Genomic DNA, 17,048 nt, shown 5'->3' with positions numbered 1-17,048 from the left:
CTGTCCACCTCTGAACGCAAACATGACGAGCAGTCACATCTTTCATCATCATCATGACAGCGAATAATAACTAGTGACGAGTGACAGCTAACTGCTGTTAGGTGACAAATAGATGGCGGCTCGCTAGTAGCAGTTTACATATGACAGCTAACTGGCGACGGGGGACAAATGACAGCTAACTAGTGTCTGGTGATAGGTAACTAGTGACAGGTTGGCGTTCAAATCACGACTGCAGTAAGTTTGGCATTCACATGGATTTATTGCGGACGGGCAAGATGATCGACAGCTGTCACGTCGAGATCACTTTGACGAGCGGGCGGACGTGAAAGACGCTCACTTGGCCTTCCCGAGTCCCAGCCGCTCCTCGACCTGCAGACGCAGTTCCCGTTTCTGCACCTGAAACGGGAAGCGGCCGCTCAGGTACAGGCCCGCTTCAGGCCCGCTTCCTTGTTCCTTGTGCCCTTGTTTGCTTTCCTTGTCCCCTTTTGTCACACGTGTCCCCCCCCCCCCCCCCCCCCCCCCCCACGATCGGCGGCGGCGCGGGCGCGGCGTCAGGCTTACCTTTCCGGTGACGGTGAGCGGAAAGCTGCCGACAAACACCACGTAGCGCGGAATCTTGAAGTGCGAAATCTGCCGCAGATAAACAACAAGCGCCACGCATCACGCCACGACCAAAGAACCCTCGGCTACTCGTGACATCTATTCTTTATCCTCTGCGAAGAACGAGGAATATTCGTGCTGGACTGCTGAGTTGCGCCGTCCCAATGAAGCGACTTGAGTTGTAGGCAGGCCACGCCCTGCTGGAATTTGATTGGCCGCTGCATAGGATGCTGCATGGTTTTGTAAAGTACAATATTATGAAGTTCTATTTTCGGACTATTTTTATGGTCGACTGATTAATTTAAAAAAGAACTTTTGGGGGTCTCTTACGACAATGAAAATATGAATTACAGGCATAACATCCGACTGTTTTACTTCGTCGTTTAGGATTTGTTTGACTTTACAAGAGAGCAAAAAAAAACGGCTAAAAAAAAAACAAATTCTTTTTTCAAGTTTGTTTGAACGTAATTATCTTTGTCTTATGTGTTAATGTGTTGTTGGAAAAAACCCAAAAAAGGGCTTGTGATTTGAAAAGGGCTAATATCGAGCGATGAATCGGTCGGCGGGCCCTCATCGCGACATCCTGTCGGCTATGCTATGCTAATGCAAGCTAACCTTTCCTCTGCAGAAAGTCTTGACGTCGTCCTCGGTTAACTGCTGTCCGTCCTTCACTTGGATGCAGGCGCAAATCTCCTCGCTCATGCGGGCGTCCTCCACGCCCACCACCTGCCCCCCCCCCCCCCCCCACACACACACACACACACACAAACAACAGATAGAGACACTCAAAGACATTCAGGGATCCTATACGATGAGCGTGCGGTCCGAGGTGTGCTAACAGTTAAATATTCAACGTGTTCAATATTTACCACCAAAGATCTTCAAATTGTGAGGCGAAACGGAACGTAGCCAGTCGAGAAGCGAGCTGACTGACAAGTAATAAAATGGCAATAAGTCATACAAACAAACATGGCCGACCCGCTCGGGAAACATCGGCGCCGCCTCTCCGGCCAGTAGCCAAGTTATCAAATCAGGCCTTCGAAATAAACCACAGCAGTGAACTAACACAGTTCGCCCAGAGTCCAGAGTCCAGAGTCCAGAGGACCAGAGGACCAGAGGACCAGAGGACCAGCTCGTGGAGCTGTGGGAAGCCCGAGAGTGCTTATTTAACAACTCTGCGATCAGTTTTACTTCGGGATTTTTCCTTTCCTCCTCTTTGACATTTGGTTGCTAAACTTTGACTGTTAGATCACGTTTGATGGTGTGAGATTTGCGTCTCGGCGGACGAGATCCTGCATCTGCAACGCTTCTACAATCTTTGTGTGTTGAGATGATCGCAGTCCGTCCGCCGCCATTAAATGTCGGATTTGATATCTTCATGCGACAGACGAAGCATCTTTTCCGATTGTTGCGTGCGCACTCACCTGCACTTCTTTGACTTTGGGGTGCGTGTGCAGGAACCGCTCGATTTCGGCCGGGTAAACGTTTTCGCCTCCTCTGATGATGAGATCCTTGATGCGACCTTCGATGCGGCAGTAGCCGAACGCATCCAGGCGGCCGATGTCCCTGAAGATACGTGCGCGCGCAGTTGAGTATGCGCAAAACGCTTTTTTGTACATTCTGCCGTTCCGTTAGTTTTTCTGTTATTTCAATGGAGATTTGATTTGATCGAACGCCACAAAGTCGGCCATAATTGTGAGATATTATACTTTGAAAATGGGAAGCCAGTCCAAATGTGAAAAAGTTACAAAACGCGCGTTCGCACAAAAAAAAACGTGGCGTCCGTTGTTTTTCCCAGCAAAGTGCCGATGAATGAGCGTGGGAATGTGCGGCGCCTCACGCCGACTTCATGGCTGGCGTGCGCGCGTTTCCGCAGCCGTTGGCGCTTTGGCGACACTTGGAGGTGATGATGGGAAACTGTTAGAATCACTTCTGTGAGCTGCTATCCTCCGAGACACGGGAACAATCGGCACTGATGCGATTCCCCCACCATTGCAACACTCGCACACTACTCGAACCGCACACAACACCGTAATGCTCTCACACGCTACAAAAACACACAACTGAAATGTTGTCTCACACACTGCCGCACGCTCTCTCGAGTAGTGCAGCGCTTCAGTCGCGAGGCGACGATGAAGACTCACCCGGTCTTGTACCAGCCGTCTTTTCCGATGCACTCGTCGGTTTTGTCCGGGTCGTTCCAGTACTCCGACATGACGCAATATCCTCGGATCAGGACCGGTGTCGAGTGACAATCCGAGAGCGGATCGAGTGGAGAGGCGCGGGCGCGGGCGCGGGCGCGGGCGCGGCCACGAACCTCAGTGTGGTCCATGACGTATCCGACCGTCTCGCACTTCCTGTGCAGGTTGTCCAGCGGCGAGCCACAAAAGGTGACGGGACTGTTCTCTGTAGCGCCGTAGCCGATCTGTCGATCACAGGTCACACGTTAGCACATCGCTAATTAGCGCCGCGGCGAGTTGGAGAGGGACGGCGACGTTGGCGAGCAACTGGCCGAAGTGTCGAGTGGACTCCACATTCCTTCCAGAAGCGTTGCGCTCGCCAGAGGAATGTTTGGAACCCGCCGAGGCCATTTGAGCTCAAAAGCTCAGCCGGCAGCAGACCGACTTCCTCCTCACGCCGCTGCGAGACGCGTCCGCATGTTTACCTTTCCCGGGCGGCGGCCAAACAATAGCCCCGAGTGTTCCGGCGAGGGGGGACGTCCCCCCGGAGCCTGGCCGCCGCCCACCCGCCTTTTCCCCGCGGCCCGGCGGCAGCCCGCTCAGTCTGCGCGAGGACGAGACATGCGCCGCGTCGGCTGCCTGCTGCTGTTGGGGAGCGTCCTGATGGCCGGGGGGGCGCCCGGCCGGTGCCCGGCCCCGTGCCGCTGCCACGGCGACCTGCAGCACGTCATCTGCGACGGCGTGGGCCTGAAGAAGATCCCGCGCGTGTCCGAATCCACGCGGCTGCTCAACCTGCAGAGGAACCCGCTGGGCGTCGTTCCGAGCGCCGCCTTCGGCGAGAGCGGCGGCCTGGTGTCGCTGCACATGCAGCGCTGCCAGCTGCGCCGCATCGCCGCCAACGCCTTCAAGGGCCTGACCCAGCTGGTCTACCTCTACCTGTCGCACAACCACATCAGCAGCATCCAACCCGACGCCTTCCGAGACCTGACCCGCCTCACCTACCTCCACCTGGACCGCAACCGCATCGGCGAGCTGGCCGAAGGGATCTTCTCGCCTCTGGTCAACCTTTTCGTGCTGCGTCTGGACGACAACAAGCTGCGCCGGCTCCGTGCCGGCACCTTCGCCGGCGCCAAGGACCTGCGCTGGCTGCACCTCAGCGGCAACGAGCTGAGCGCGCTCAACGCCGGGTCCCTGGACGACGTGGAGAACCTGGCCGTGCTTCACCTGGACCGCAACGAGCTGGCTGCCTATCCCGCCGCCGCCATGAGCAAACTGCGCGTGGTGGAAGAGCTGGCGCTGGGCCGGAACCCCATGAAGAGCATCCCGGACCGCGCCTTCCGCAGCTTCGGCCGCTACGTGGAGAAGCTCCACCTGGACCACATGGGCCTGGAGAAGGTCAGTGGGGGCCGCGGAGCGCCTCGCTCGCTTCTACGGCCGGGAAAACGGCCAAAAGGCCTGTTTGCATCTCGGTGTCAAACTCAACGCCCGGGGCCCCGCTCGGGCCCGACGCGTTGTTTTTCCGGGCCCGACTAAAAGACACGAAGCGCATCCAATTCGTATTTCTTGCTAAATGGATCTGTTCGTTTTGGGATGGTCGATACAACGTTTTGGGGACTAGCATTCGGGTCATGTTCGTATCATTTGATCGGTAGCAGGAAAGACAAGATTCATTTCCCAATGTCTTTTGTGACGCCTTGGCCTTCGTATGTGTAAATGGCTCCCAAGCTGAAACAGCTTCAAATTGCTTCAAATTGGACCTTTTCCAAAACTTGAAATTGGACGCGTTCATACTGAAATCCGTTTCTTTTTAGAACCGTCGGCACAAAAGCGCACGACGCCGCGTGGCCCCCTTTCAAACTCCGCCGATGCAAGTGCACAAATCAGCTCAACTGCTCGTTCGTTGAAGCTCAACCGTCATAACGGTAAAGACGCGCAAATTCATACATATTCCTTCATATCTCAGAAATAACAGCATTTATGTTGCCGTCAGCTATCGTGGCGCATTCCTCTGGTGCGTTCGTACACAGCAGCACGAGGCTCTCTCCGCGCTAAAGACCGCTCGGCCGACATTTGGAAAAGAAGCAAAATGCGTTTCTGTTCCTTTTCACGGAAAAAAGAGGAGAAAAATCCGAAAATGTAGCAAATCAGGAATTCGTCAATCAAGCGTTGATTTTCAAAAGGAAATCTTTACCCTTACTGATCAAATGGCAAATGGCAGAGATTACATAACGATAGTTAGTTGGGAGAGTCAGGCAAACAGTCGCTTTGGCTTTCTAGCGGGTGGGCGGACGGACAGACACCTCATTGCGCGCTTCCCAAACAAGTTGTCTGCAGTGTGTGTGCGCGTGTGTGTGTATGGGGGGGGGGGCTCCCTCCCTCCCTCCAGTGGAAATTTCCAAAGAGTCGCTGTCGCACCTAGCCGAAGCTTTTAGCGCCCGGCCGGCCCGGCAGGATGTTGACACAGGATGAGAAGAGCCTTTCACGCAGCCGGCGACGGCGCCAGGCTTCCCACGGGACGGCCTCCGCACGGACGGAACGCCATTTGAGCTCAAGCTCCGTGTACTAGTAAGATCGTTCGGTGCGGTTGCCGTGGAAAAGTAGGGCCCCTCTTCTCAAATTCCGGACTCGGTTGAAGATAATCAAACCGATGTAAATGTCAGACAAAGATGAGCCAAGCCAACAGAAAATGCGGCTTTCGATGGCTCTTTTTTTTGGGACATTTATGTATTCATGATTCATTTCACTGTTGCTGCTGAGGGGGGCCAACCAGTTCTGAAGGTTAGGGGGTCAGTACTTACGTACACAGGAGCAGGTAGCGCCGACTTAAGAATTCAAATCCCCATTTCCAAACTGCCTTTTGTATGATCTTGACATTTGTTTGAGGATCTTCGCCATTCAAGTGGGGAAACAAATACTTTTTGACCCATCGGAATAAGCTGAAGATGAAGGATGCGTCAATGGTTCCCGACGTTGCTGTTGCGCCGCTTCTGATGTCGTCGTCGTCGTCGTGTTTCAGATGTCGGACGAGGCGTTCGCAGGCGTGACGGCGCTCACGTCGCTGCACGTCAACGACAACAAACTCCGCTGGCTTCCGAGGAGCTTGGAGCTGTCGCGCGTGTCCAATCTGACCGTGGCCAACAATCCCTGGACGTGCACCTGCCAGCTGGCACCGCTACGCAGGTAAGCGCTAACCGCTAGCCGCGAGCGCAAGTACTCGCACTTTTTTGTACTCACAGTAAGTACGCTGGCGCCTTGAGATACGAAGGCCTCGACTTACGAGTTTTTCAAGATACGGGCCGTCGTTCGCTTGGACTTAAGATCCGAGCGCTTCGCGGTGCCACTGAACTGAACCGAATTCTTCAAAAATAGACTTGAAGCTGTTTGTTGCCACTCCCAGCTAAGCTTATTCGAAAGCAACACGCTAGCTGTTTAGCTCAGCGCGAACATATATGAAACATTCACGAGGGTAACTCCGAATCGGAAGCAAGTACATTTGCCGAGTCGTCTTGGCGACACCGAGTCTCGTAAGGGGTCGGACGTGTTTGTGCTTGTGGTGTCCGCACGCAGGTGGATGGACGCCAACAGCCGCAGGCCAACGGAGGCCATCTGCGCGTCGCCGCCGCCGCAGAGGGGCAAGCCGGTCCGAGACAGCGCCGCCTTCGCCGCCTGCCGGGTCAAGCCCAAAAGAACCAAGACGGCCGCGCGCCACTGAACGGTTCGGGGGTGGGGGAACCCGGCCGTCACGTGACTCGACTCCGGTTAGACTTTCCGACTTGCGACTCGCTTGAGTGCGGAAGCCCGTTCGTCAAGCGAGGACGATGACCAAAACGTTTGCGTTAGGACGACGGCCGAACCCCAAAGAGGGTTACGCTTACGTTACGACGATGACAAAAAGCGCCGCTAACTTTGCGGTTTAGCTGACGGGTTTCTGGTCAAACGTGAACTAACAGTGTTTGCCAAAACTGTAATTCAAATATTTATTGTCGTAAGTGTTAAGGACCAACATTTTATTGTATTTTTTTTTCATTCAAAATATATATATATATATATATATATATATTTTTTTTTTGTAACTGGCCAATTCATCGGTAATCAGAATTTGACTCTGCCAAATATCGGAATTGGCATCAGCCTAAAAAAAATTGCGGATTTTGATGCAGCACAGCGAGTTGGTGCCTAAAATGTCAGCTAAAAGTCCCTGAAGAGGGAGGAGCGAGCGAACGAGCGAATGATTCCGAATCACCGAGCCACGCCCTGATTTTGAGATGACCGGAAATGTCCACCGAAAGTCCCTTTGCCGTGACTCGGGAGTCAATGACTGCGATCGCAATCATTCGCTGGATCGCTCGACAGAGGTTTTACGAGACATTTCAGGAACTATCTCGGTCAACCCAAAAATGCTCCAGGTGGGCGGGCCTTCCAACCAGACTCAGCATTTTGCCAGACTGCCATTTTTGGCAAATCTTGTCACGTTGCTCCTGAAACGCGTTTCCGTGTGGACGGACGGGGCCGAGTTCAAAGTTTCACGTCGGTCGTGCGTTTAACGGGCAAGACGATAAAGTCCGAGACGAGACACATCGTGGTTGATGGACTCCAAAAAATGTGGCGAGTGGCTGAGCAAAATTGGAGACTTGACTGATGACTTGCGTAACCCAGGTCACGCACCGACACCGACTGGCTTGACCTTTAGCGGAATTGAACTCAGGACGTGCCGGAAAGTAGACGCGGACCGCACGAGACCGCCTCGTGACCGCCGCACGTGACTTCCTCCCACCCCTGGCCGCCGCCGCCGCCTACTCGCCGGCAGATGGTTCGTTTTTACCTTCTCCCTCCGGCCGCACGACCGCACGCCAACCTTTCCGTGCGCTCTTCCGCCCCCCTCCCGTCCCCCGCTTGTTTGCTAACGCTCACTTCTTCCCACACATTTTGCATCAGCGTCTCGTTGCCTCAATAAAAGAAAACCTTTCACCACTTTTGCCCACTTTGATCATTCCACAGGTCAGCTGCAATGACAGCTCTCGGACACAGGGGGCGACACAACAGCACAGGACTCAGTCGAATTAGCAATCAGCGGACGTGCAATCATAAGAATGAACAATAAATCATGTGAACTAAATGATGACTCGTAGATCTTCAGAAAAAGAAATACTAAACATACATACATGGAGAAATACACGTAGCCATCCAGTATGATGTCCTCTTATTATTTCTTTCTTTATTTAGCGCCTTATGCTCGGTTTCGGTCACTGCTGTCTATGGTGTATGTGTGTGTATGTATACATACACACACACACATATCCAGCCATCCATTTTCTCAGCTATCTAGCTATCGAGAGGCGGGGTACACCCTCAACTGGTCGCCAGCCAATCGCAGGGCACATAGAGACAAACAACCCTTCGCACTCACTTTCAAACCTGCAATTTAGAGTCTTGCACGTTTGGAAGTGTGATGTTGACTAAATTAGTCGACAAAAATGGACAACAAGCAAACGATGACCAATCCAATCGAAAATGTTTCCAAAGTTGAATACTTTAACCCTTTTTGCAGGGTTGGGGTAGGTCAAAGTTGATATCCCACCCACTGAGTATTTGCATTTTAAAAGGTTTGGTAATATTTCTGGCATTTGCCATTTTCTCCTTCAACTTGCTGAAGTGAAATGCATTCCTCCTCCCTGCATCCATTTTCTGTAGCGCCCGTCCCAGCTGACTGTGGCCGAGAGGCAGGGTGCACCCTGACCCCCAACCATTAGCGCTCACCTTCGCACCTACGGGCAATTTAGAGTCTCCAATCCACCTGGCACGCATGTTTTGGGGATGCGGGAGGAAACCGGTGTACCCGCAGAAAACCCACGCGGGCACGGGGAGAACATGCAAACTCCACACAGGCCGGGCCGGATTTGAACCCGCAACCTCACCTCACAACCGTGAGGCGGATGTGCTAACCAGTCATCCGCCGAGCCGCCCTCAAATGCATTCGTTCATTTATTCCGTTGAATTTGTTCATGAATTGACTGTAAATAACAAAGAAACTACTTCCAAATGTATAATATATGAAATCATTGGTCAATTGTTTTAAAAAAAACCAGACTCATATTTTATTTTTAAAATGAACAGTTGGCTATATTTGACGAGCTATTGAAACAATTCCTCTGGGAACGAGGCGGCCCATTTGGCCATTTACAAAACGACCACGACTTGGACTTCATGACACAATGCCTGCTTTTTGTCTCCCTCTAGTGGAAAAGGGACAAAGTGCGCGTGCACTCACCGTCACTTCCTTGATGCCCATGACGGACATGACGCTCCGAACCAGCTCAGGGGGGCACGGTGAGCCCGCGATGATGCCTGCACACACGCAAAATCGATTCAGTCATCGGCGACTCCCCGATCGCGAGACGCCGACTTTCAGCGGACGTCCGAGCCCCTCGCGAAACCCTCGGAAGCCATCGTCGGGTCGGGAACGATTCCCGACGCGGTCATTCGACTCCCGGATTTTTCTGTGGCCGACCGAGACGGTTGACAAACAGGCTCACGACAAAAATCCCCCTGTAGCGATTCGGGAGCGCGTCGGGAACGATTCGCTCGTTCCCGACTCCCGAAACGCTAGAGCGGGATTTTTGCCACCGGGACAGGAAGGAGCGGTCGCGCGCGGCTCTCACCTCCGACAACAGACGACAGGTCAAAGCGCCGCACGTCGGGCTGGGTTGTCATGTCCACGTACATGGTGGGCGTGCCGTACACGAACGTGCACCTGAAAGCCACACGGATGCTTTTACGCTCGGCCTCAGGACGGGTCGCGCCCCTGGACTGGTCGCCGGTCAACATCGGGGCAAACAAATGGCCTTACTTCTCGCTCTGCATGGCGGCCAGGTTGTCTTTCCCGCTGTACCCGGGCGAAGGGAAGACCAGCGAGAGGCCGTGGACGGCCATACAGATGCCGCCCCCTACCGAGCCGAAGCAGTGGTAGAGCGGCACGGGGAGGCAGACTCGCGTGGCGGGCTGCGGCGGCAAAGAAAAACGAAACAACGTGGAAAACGTTTTCAGGCGCCGCCTCGTTCGGGCTTTGCCGCTCACCCGCCAGTCGAAGCCGACGCGCTTGCCCACGAAGAACGCGTTGTTGACCACGTTGTGATGCGTCAGGGTGGCGCCTTTGGGACGGCCCGTCGTTCCCTGCCGACACACCGTCGGGAGACCTCACGAACGAACCACTTTGGAATGATGGGATTTTGACATCGTTGCGAAAAAGTCCAATGGTCGCGATCAGGGAGTCGGGAATCAAGGAATGATTCCGAATGCGAACGGATTCCCTCATTTCCCCACTCCCTTTTCACGAGCACCAGTTATCGATATAGCGGACGGACTATGTCGTCGACTCGAGGCCGGAAACGATTCATTGAAGACTCCCTCGTCACTAGATTGGGATTTGCTCTTTTGGTGATCAGGCCAATGTGATGAAAGTAGTGCTTCGGTGCCATCTCGGTTTAATTTGGACCAAATGAATGCTTCGGCGTCATCGCGTGGCATCTATAGGCAATGACTGTATAGGCCTATCCTCCGTGATTCATCGGTTGGCTGAAGAAGATGTCCGCTCGTTCGGTTCCTCCTTTGTTTGATTGGCTCGCAGCGATCTTATGCATTCGAACCCAGTCACACGCAAGAATCGCATTTGGATCGGGAACTCTGAATGCTCTCGAGTTGGTCTCCATTTCACGCCGAAACAACATCGGGGGCGGGGCTACTTGCAAAGCGGAAAATCTGTCAAACTTCCAAAATGAGCGTCTTTTGTATCACGACAGCTTAAAGTCATAATAGCGTCGATGACTTTATATGTCATGGACGTCATTTCATCCCCTCGCCCGTTGACGGCGGAGAAGAGAACGCCATCGATAACGGGATTCAAATGGGCCAATTCTTCGGGCCGTCGAGCCGTGGCCTTCGCGAACGCAGGAAGCTGCCGTTCATCGCGAGGAGGTGACGTTCCGGACCGCCCCCGCTCCACATCCAATCCACCGAGTATTTCTTGGATTATTTATCCACAGCGCATTCTCGTTTGGCACCAATTCAAAGATTTGAATTACTTTTTTGTGGAGGTGGGGGGAACCACCCCCAAAATGACGGTGTGTTCATTGGCGGTGCGTTCTTGCTCATTCAAACATTGTTTTTCCTTGTCAACGCAATTATGACGGCCGTCAATTATTTGTGGATTTTTGCTATGCGCGAACCCGTGCCCCCCCCCCCCCCCCCCCCCCCCCCCCCACCCCCCCCCCCCTTGCGTTATTTGCACGGAAGGTGCAGGGATCCTTTCTGTCCACTCGGCGTCACCATCTCCTCCACCTGCGACGTTCGATGTCGGCGGGCCGGCCTGTTGCGTCGCGTGCGAGTCAGCCAGCGAGGACACAGCTATTTACGGGCTTTTGCGTCAGCCGCAATTGAGGCCTTCGGTAAGAACGTGCTCGTGTTTACTGAATTCTGTTTGTTTGTTTGTTTAATAAAGACAATCCAAACCACCTGTAACGGATTACAACGCGTTCGAAGTCACGCCGCTAGGCTATATTCAATCAGCTAACGATGCCGACTCGACCGGAGACGCGCAACCGGACCGTACGATAAAACAATCGGCGATGCGCCGAACCCGCAATATAGCGAAAGACGACCGTACCCCGAACGATTGTCGAGGAAGTCCCGAGCGAAGGTCAGCGTGCGCTTTACCGAGGTGAACTGGATGTTGACGGGATCGTCGCACGACAATTTCTTGCCGATCTCGTGCAGCTGGCGCAGGAAGCGCTCGTCGCCCGCCTGCATCACGTCGTCCAGGTGGAACATTCCGGGCTGGCGGCCGTCCAGGACGATCACGGAGCGAAGGTCGGGAAGTCTGCGGAGAGGCAGCGTCACTGGCAATCGCCGGTACGAGCGAGCGCTCGTAGGAGCGCGCGTACCGGCTGCTCCGGATGTCTCCGGGCGGGCACGCCGGAATCTCAGGACAGATGAGCCGCAACATGTCGCAGTACTTTTGGGTCTTGAATGCCTCGGGACACACCACCGCTTTACAACCCACCTGCGCGCGCACACACACACACACAAGAAATATACAGTATATACATACAAACTGTTTTCTGGCCCACCTGGGCGGGCCCTCGGGTCCTCTACCAGAGGCCCGGGAGCTCGAGGGTTCTTCCGGACGCAGATGTGGGATGTCGCTCCCGCTATCTGCCGGAGCCGTCCTCCCAGCTTGGGGCTTACTGCCCCCGGTGCACCCGGTGCCCCCGTCACTACGGGCAGCGCTATTGCTTTCACCGTCCACATTTTCTCGAGTTCTTCCCGCAGTCCTTGGTATCTCCCCAGCTTTTCGTGTTCCTTTTTCCAGATGTCGCCATGACTCAGGATCGCTACATTCCGACCGCCACCGACCGCGATGTCCGGCTGGTCGGCCACCGCCGCTTTGTCAGTCCGGATCCGGAGGTTCCGCGGGATCTCGGCCCGGTTGTTCTCGACCACCTCGGGCGGTGTCCGCCATCTCCATCGTTCCGTCTTCGGGACAGATGTTCCTGTCGCTCCACGCCTGCCGCCATCTTCCGCCCGCCGCTCTCTCTGGGGCTTCTTCGCGCAGCCGGCATCCGGGGTCCTGTCTGATGTAGTAGACCCCGTCCTCTAGTGATTTTGTGTTGAGCTTCAGTTCTTGTGCCGCCATGATTAGAACCTCCGTGCTGTCTTTCAGCGCAGCCTTTGATGCGGAGGCTCCAAGAGGATTTTGCGCACTCTTGTCTTCGTTCTGGCAGCGTGCAAGCCCTCAAGGGTGGGGAGGAGGTACCCACCGTTTGTTTTTCACAGGAAGTGATGTACCGAGAGATTCTCGACAAAAACCTGCTGCCATTTACGAGGACGGTGAGAATGAAACGAGGGGGGACATTTCAGCAGGATGATGAGGATCCAAAACATACTGCCGAGGAAACTCTCCCAAAAAAGAGAAAGCTGCCGGAACGGCCCGGCCGATCACCGGACTCGAATCCAACGGAAAAGCTACGAAAAGAACTGAAACTCAAGAAGCCCACGGAACTTGGGCGAAAATCACGCATTCACATCTCACGTGACGGCGCCGCTCACCTTCCTCAGTGCAAACTCCGCCTCCTCCACCTGATAGGCCGGGTTGACGGAGACCTGCGGGAAGAGGAGGTGAGCGGAGGGAGCCGACGGGAAGTAAGACGGCATCGCTTCGTGTTCCCACCGTGATGACGCCCGCCTTGGCCGTGGCGAACTGGAACAGGAGCCACTCGTACGTGTTGGGCCCCCACATGCCCAGGCGCTCGCCTCGCCGCAGGCCCAGGCCCAGGAGGCCGGCCGCCGCGCGCTCCACCTGCACGCGCGCGCGCGCAAATATGAGGACTCGCCACCTCACGGCAACCAAAAACTACACGCTTCGTCATCACGAATACACACACAGGTGCACGCATACACACGCTCGCTCTCTCTCTCACTCACACACAGACAGACACACACTCAACTCACTCTTATTCTTTTACACACACACACACACACGTGCACTCGCACTCACGTCTTGGTGAAATTGGGCGAAGGTCTTGCGCACGCCGTCCCGTACGAAGACGGCGGCCTCCCTGTCGGGCCACCTGTCGGCCGCCCGGTCGAGCGCGTCGCCGACGGTGACGTCGAGCAGCGAGGAGGACGACGTGCCGTGCGCGTAACTGCTGGTCAGCGTGGGGACGATCGGCGGCGCGTCCACGTGGATGGCGCTGCGGCAACGACAGCCGAGTCAAGCGGGGCCGCTTTAAGGGGGCATCTTGTGCCCGCTTCCTTTTTCATGTTGTTATTTATGAGAAGTATTGATCAGGCCGCTAACCGAGCGAATGCTACACATGCTCACGCGGGCACTCGCGCACGTGCATTTGTGTCGCGACTCCCTTTTCATGATAGCGCACTTCTCGTCCCGAACGCTTCACCGCCTTCCAACCACCGCATCACAAACACGCAAACCCGACACTCCCAAAAAGGCTCCCAAATCCTAAGTTGAATACAATTCCTCTCCCTTCGCGCATCCACTGGAACATCGATTTCATGGACTTTGGCTTTAGCGGACAGAAAAATAGTGTCCAGTTGCCGCTCATGTGCCGGCGAGGTGAGTTCGGATCAACTTGAAAACCTTTTCAAGCGGTTTTATGCTTGTTTGTGCTGTGCTGGTGTTTTGGGCCACGGAAAAAAAAGTGCTTCAATTTAGCAGTTAATGGGACAATTTAACGGACGACCCCTCCCTCTACTAGTCCGTTAAATCGAGGTTCCCCTGCATATACTGTATGTCGGGTTTTGCGGGTGTGGTTTTCTAAAAACGGGTACAAATAGCCAAGTTCACTTTACAAAGTGAATCTTTGTACAGCGACAATAAAAGGCATCTTCTTCTCCTTCTTCTTTTGCTTTGGGCTTGCGGCCGCAGCGCGTCATCCTCCTTTCCCGCCCGTGCCCGCCGCCTCCTCTCCGACACCGGCTGCCCTCACGACATCCGGCGACCTTCTCTTTGGCCTTCCTCTCGCTCCCTAACCCGCTCCGGTGGGTCACCCCGTGTTCCTTCCGGACGTGTTCACAAAAGCCATCGGCAGCCTTTTTGCAAAGTCTACCGCCGTCCGTCCCTCCAAGTTGCTTTGCCTCCAGAATTCCTGCGCCACCTCGAGGTCGCACGACGCCCTCAATTTCAACTTTCAGCCTCGTCGCTCTTCCTTTAAAATAACCCCGACTCCGCTTCTTCACCGGGGTCAAATGGTTTGAACCCCGCCCCTAACCTTCTTTCCACCCGCTCAATACGTCAACCTTTCTTCTAATCATCCTGTCAAGCCTTAACTCCCGAGATATGCCGCCACTTATGCGCAAATCGTGTCAATTAGACTCCTCAAACAACAACAACATGAAACAAATGCTTATGCCAAGAAGAAATGACAAAGATGAACAGATTGCCAGATTTCCTCCAGCAAGACATTTCGGCAGCACCGAGTTTGGTTCGAAGGGGGGCGCCGTAGGCCCGGGACTGGTCGCCGGGCAGACAAACTCCCCATTCAACTGCTGCTAGCATGTCAGCAGAGGAATGCGGTGGGAGGAGCGGACACCGACACAGAAGAGATTCCGATCTCGACCCGCACACTTGTTTTGTTCTTCTTTTCCAACTTCATCTCGCTGCAATGTTCGCTTTTCGTCCAGTTCTTGTTCACGTTGACGTTCTTGTTTGCGTCGCTTGCGCGCATACCGCCTGCAACTCTCATCGACGTTTGTCCCTTCCTTCGCTCCATTTATGCGCAAAAGTTGACGTTTGAAAGCCCAACTCACCGACTGGTCGCAGCAAGCGCCCACGCGCGTGCACGAGGAGTTTTCCCGAGCAAAACCCTGCGGGACGCCACGTTCGCGATCATGCTGGCTGCAGGGAAACAAAAAGAAGGAGGAGGAGGAGGAGGAGGAGGAGGAGAAAAACAACACCAACCCAAACGGAGCCTAACGCCTCTTTACAATGTTACGCCCCCTCCCTTCACGCTGCAAATGGACTCTTGCGCTATTCCACGCGCGGCCTGCAGGGGGCGCGCCGAGCTGTTTTGGGAACATTGGAAAAGTTAGCGCTTCCCAAAGAACGGCCACCCGTTTTCCCGACTGCGGAAATCCTCACGCGGGTCGCGGGCGTGCTGGGGCCTATCCCAGCTAACTGCGGGCGAGAGGCAGGGTACACCCGCAACTGGTCGCCAGCCACTCGCAGAGCACACAGAAACCAACAACCATTCGCACCTATGGGCAATTTCTTCAATTAACCGAGCATGCATGTTTTGGGGATGTGAGAGGAAACCCATATTATAACATACACACACACACACACATACATAGCCACCCCTGACACGGGCTGTTCGCTCCCCGTACGACCGGAGTCAGAGTTTGGTCCGCATATCCGGCAGTCAGTCGGACTCGTTCCCGGTGAGGGTTGTCGCCAACTTCAAGGCGTAGAGGGGGTCCGCTTTGGTGGCCTCAGTATTGCGTCTCCGCTTTTTGCAGACGATGCGGTTCTGTTGGCGTCATCGAGCCGTGACCTCCAACTGTCAGCGGAGCGCTTCGCGGCCGGGATGAGAATCGGCACCTCCAAATCGGAGACCGTGGTCCTCGGTCTTAAAAGGGCGGCGCGCCCTCTCCGGGTCGGGGATGAGGAGGAGTTCCAAGTATCTCGGGTCTCGTTCACGAGAGACGGACAGGCGGGTCGGTGCGGCGTCTGCGGCGATGCGCACTTTGTGTCGGTCCGTCGTGGTAAAGAAGGAGCTAAGCCGAAAGGCGAAGCTCTCGATTTATCGCTCGATCTCCGTTCGTCCCCTCACCTGTGGTCGCGAGCTGGCTGCACACATTTTACAATTGAAAAATCTCAAAACAAACACCGACAAACAAAAATGTCTCAAAAAGCGGAGACATTCATGACTGTATGTCCGTCCTTCCTTCCTGCCGACTTTGTTCTGTCTGTCACTATGCCTCAGCGGCGGAAATAGAAGAGCAAAGATACATTATTTATAGATCTTTTTTGGAGCACTTACGTAAAATTGACTGTTATAGAGTCAGGGTCCACAATTGAAACCATTTCAAGTATTTATTGATTTTTACAGAAATCGGGCTTGCAAGCGTGTACAACCCACAAAATCAGGAATTCCAAACATTCAAGTACTGTGAAGACTGTTTTGCAGGCCGTAAATCTTTTGAACGGAGTGCCACACCCGCTAATCGTCTACGAAAGTCGAAGCAGCTGCACGGGTTTTTAAATTGCTTCGGTTGGGTTCGATACGGGGAAGACGGCGGACTTGACAGCTGGCCAGAAGAGCGGCGGCGATGGCCTCCGTCGGCCGGGCGAGCCACCAAAGTTCATAGGCGCTGTTCGCAGAGGGCTGCGGCCGAGCGTATCGGCGGAAGGACAAAACGCGGCAGGAGAAGATGCACCGCGGTGCGAAAGAGATGACCGTGGGCTTCGGCGGATGAGCCATCAGAGAAGATTCGAGAATCGAGCAGAGATGCGGAAAGAGCGCAACATCCGGGAGACGGGCCGCGACCGTCGGGGTCCCGGGGTCGAGCCCACGTAGGGAGCGTCTCGACCGGGCCGAGGAGAAGGTCCGGACTGCCGGCCGGCGGCCCGAGGTCCTCTTTCCCGACGAAAGTCAAGCGTGCCTTTCGTTCGGGAATCGAGGGCCGAGGGTTCGGAGGAAGGCGGGTGAAGAGCGGAACCCGAGCTGCTTGAGCTCCGGTGCGAAATAGCCACAG

At 54.7% G+C, this 17,048-nt stretch overlaps 2 protein-coding genes across 8 annotated transcripts; one reads left to right on the top strand and one right to left on the bottom strand.

Moving 5' to 3' along the window:
• Window positions 1-239: 239 nt before the first annotated feature.
• LOC133469135 (medium-chain acyl-CoA ligase ACSF2, mitochondrial-like) lies at window positions 240-15,256 on the bottom strand. Of its 6 annotated transcripts, XM_061755823.1 has the most exons (15): window positions 15,102-15,256; window positions 13,330-13,525; window positions 13,003-13,131; window positions 12,882-12,935; window positions 11,717-11,835; window positions 11,490-11,652; window positions 9,855-9,950; window positions 9,628-9,779; window positions 9,440-9,531; window positions 9,049-9,125; window positions 2,745-3,025; window positions 2,025-2,166; window positions 1,216-1,326; window positions 562-630; window positions 240-396 (listed from the first exon to the last, which is right to left on the bottom strand). In XM_061755823.1, the coding sequence occupies exons 1-15, from the start codon at window positions 15,182-15,184 to the stop codon at window positions 334-336; spliced, it is 1,827 nt and encodes a 608-aa protein (XP_061611807.1). In that variant the 5' UTR covers window positions 15,185-15,256; the 3' UTR covers window positions 240-333. The 6 variants fall into 6 exon arrangements, 5 of the variants coding, with proteins under 5 accessions (XP_061611807.1, XP_061611805.1, XP_061611803.1 ...); XM_061755821.1 differs by lacking the exons at window positions 240-396; window positions 562-630; window positions 1,216-1,326; window positions 2,025-2,166 and adding exons at window positions 3,266-3,716; window positions 3,783-4,166 and having other exon boundaries at window positions 2,779-3,025; XM_061755819.1 differs by lacking the exons at window positions 240-396; window positions 562-630; window positions 1,216-1,326; window positions 2,025-2,166 and adding an exon at window positions 3,266-4,166 and having other exon boundaries at window positions 2,779-3,025.
• On the top strand, window positions 289-7,751 carry LOC133469144 (chondroadherin-like). Of its 2 annotated transcripts, none has more exons than XM_061755854.1 (3): window positions 289-420; window positions 5,797-5,960; window positions 6,348-7,751. In XM_061755854.1, the coding sequence occupies exons 2-3, from the start codon at window positions 5,797-5,799 to the stop codon at window positions 6,490-6,492; spliced, it is 309 nt and encodes a 102-aa protein (XP_061611838.1). In that variant the 5' UTR covers window positions 289-420; the 3' UTR covers window positions 6,493-7,751. The 2 variants fall into 2 exon arrangements, with proteins under 2 accessions (XP_061611838.1, XP_061611837.1); XM_061755853.1 differs by lacking the exon at window positions 289-420 and adding an exon at window positions 2,064-2,187.
• Window positions 15,257-17,048: the final 1,792 nt, after the last annotated feature.

Source organism: Phyllopteryx taeniolatus, chromosome 19 (assembly GCF_024500385.1).
Source record: "Phyllopteryx taeniolatus isolate TA_2022b chromosome 19, UOR_Ptae_1.2, whole genome shotgun sequence".
Classification (NCBI taxonomy): Eukaryota; Metazoa; Chordata; class Actinopteri; order Syngnathiformes; family Syngnathidae; genus Phyllopteryx; species Phyllopteryx taeniolatus.
Note: the sequence above shows the minus strand (reverse complement) of the source record. Positions and strands in the feature narration are given on the sequence as shown.

Excerpts from the sequence above, each read along its gene's own strand:
- LOC133469144 (XM_061755853.1), top strand. The coding sequence starts at position 2,161 with ATGTCCCTGAAGATACGTGCGCGCGCA. Across the intron at positions 2,188-5,796 it reads TGAAGATACGTGCGCGCGCA|ATGTCGGACGAGGCGTTCGC; the intron begins GTTGAGTATGCG and ends GTCGTGTTTCAG. Across the intron at positions 5,961-6,347 it reads CAGCTGGCACCGCTACGCAG|GTGGATGGACGCCAACAGCC; the intron begins GTAAGCGCTAAC and ends GTCCGCACGCAG.
- LOC133469135 (XM_061755819.1), bottom strand. The coding sequence starts at position 15,184 with ATGATCGCGAACGTGGCGTCCCGCAGGGTTTTGCTCGGGAAAACTCCT. Across the intron at positions 12,936-13,002 it reads CCAAGGCGGGCGTCATCACG|GTCTCCGTCAACCCGGCCTA; the intron begins GTGGGAACACGA and ends CTCTTCCCGCAG. Across the intron at positions 9,532-9,627 it reads GCCGCCATGCAGAGCGAGAA|GTGCACGTTCGTGTACGGCA; the intron begins GTAAGGCCATTT and ends TGTGGCTTTCAG.